Source organism: Eimeria necatrix, genomic scaffold, assembly GCF_000499385.1.
Source record: "Eimeria necatrix Houghton genomic scaffold, Enh_scaff3081, whole genome shotgun sequence".
NCBI classification, from domain to species: domain Eukaryota; phylum Apicomplexa; class Conoidasida; order Eucoccidiorida; family Eimeriidae; genus Eimeria; species Eimeria necatrix.
The window spans coordinates 1-1,663 of record NW_013653621.1 but is presented as its reverse complement, the minus strand read 5'-3'; the positions used below and the strand labels follow the sequence as shown (position 1 = coordinate 1,663).

The 1,663-nt window shown below is 54.4% G+C and overlaps 1 protein-coding gene across 1 annotated transcript; it reads left to right on the top strand.

Annotated features, from left to right (window-relative positions):
• Positions 1 to 514: 514 nt before the first annotated feature.
• Positions 515 to 850, top strand: ENH_00041610 (Wee kinase, putative; the record flags this gene model as incomplete). The annotated part of the gene is made up of 1 exon (XM_013580809.1): positions 515 to 850. A coding segment is annotated over one exon (336 nt), but the record flags the coding sequence as incomplete, so codon positions are not given.
• Between the last annotated feature and the right edge of the window lie 813 nt (positions 851 to 1,663).

Genomic DNA, 1,663 nt, shown 5'->3' with positions numbered 1-1,663 from the left:
TGCTGCTGCTGCTGCTGCTGCTGCTGCTGCTGCTGCTGCTGCTGCTGCTGCTGCTGCTGCTGCTGCTGCTGCTGCTGCTGCTGCATTTGCTGCCGCGGCGGATTACTGTGCTTCTGCTGCTGCTGCTCGCTTTGCCGCTGAAGGCGCTCTCGCTAGCCAAGTGTTGCTGCTGCTGCGCCACTTGCTGCTGCAGCCGTGCTGCTGTTGTTGGTGCAGCTGCATTTCCTGTTGCAGCAGCAGCAGCTGCTGCTGCTCGGTGGACTGCTTTTATTCTTTGTCTGCTGCTGCTTTTTGTGAGAAGAGTGTCTGCTGTTGCAGCTGCCGCTGCAGCTGATGCAGCTGCGGCTGCTGCTGCCGCCGCATCGAGCCTCAGCCAAGCTTTTGCTGCTGTTGCTGCTGCTGCTGTTGCTGCTGCTGCTGTTGCTGCTGCTGCAGCCGCATCACCCGCTGCGCACTCTGCGGGCAGCTGGTGGATCCTTCGTCTTTTACTTTTGAGGCCCAGACTTATTTCCACATGCTGCAGGAGTTGTTTGCTCGGCTGAAGCAGCAGCAGCAGCAACAGCAGCAGCAGCAGCAGCAGCAGCAGCAGCAGCAGGGGGCTTCTTTCGAGCACGGTGGAGTCTACAGGGACCCCCACACAGGGGCCTTTGTTTGCCCTGACGCGCAGGACGACTTTGCTGCTGCTGCTGCTGCTCTAGAGGAAGACGCGCAGCAGCAGCAGCAGCAGCAGCAGCAGCCGCATCAGCAGCAGCAGCAGCAGCAGCAGCAAGGCCTGCCCCCCGCCCTGTTCAATCCTTACTTAAGGCACAGACAGCGACGCCTGCAGGTGGAAGAAACAGCAGATTACGAGGTGCAGCAAAAGACTTTTGTCTTTTTCTTTTTTATTTCTTTTTATTTCTTTTTATTTCTTTTTTATTTCTTTTTATTTCTTTTTTATTTCTTTTTTGCTTCTTTTTTATTTCTTTTTTATTTCTTTTTTGTTTCTTTTTATTTCTTTTTTATTTCTTTTTTGTTTCTTTTTATTTCTTTTTATTTCTTTTTATTTCTTTTTTGTTTCTTTTTTGCTTTCTTCTTCTTTTATTTCTTTTCGTTTCTTTTTCTGTTTTCTCCTTTTTCCTGTTTGCTGCTTCTCTCTCGCTGGCCTCATTATAGCTTCCCACTATTAACAGCTAGCTAGCCAGCTAGCCAGCTAGCTAGCTAGCCAACTAGCTAGCCAGCTAGCCAGCTAGCTAGCTAGCCAACTAGCCAGCTAGCCAACTAGCCAACTAGCCAGCTAGCCAACTAGCTAGCCAGCTAGCCAGCGAGCCAGCTGCCTTGCCTCCCCCCCCCCCCCTCCCCCTCCGCAGCAGCAGCAGCAGCAGCAGCAGCAGCAGCAGCAGCAGCAGCAGGAGTGTTTGCGCAGCCAATCCCGCGGGAGTTTCTGGTGACTGGCTACTACTCGCGCTTCTTTCTGGAGCGGCAGCAAATTGGCCGCGGCGCCTTCGGCACAATTTGTCTTTGCGAACACAAACTCGACGAGTTGCTGCTGGGCGAGTTTGCTGTTAAGAAGCTGCCAGTGGGAGACGACAGGCACTGGCTGCAGCGGGTCTGCTGCTGCTGCTGCTGCTGCTGCTGCTGCTGCTGCTGGGGGGGGGGGGGGGGGGGGGGGGGGGGGGGGGGGGGG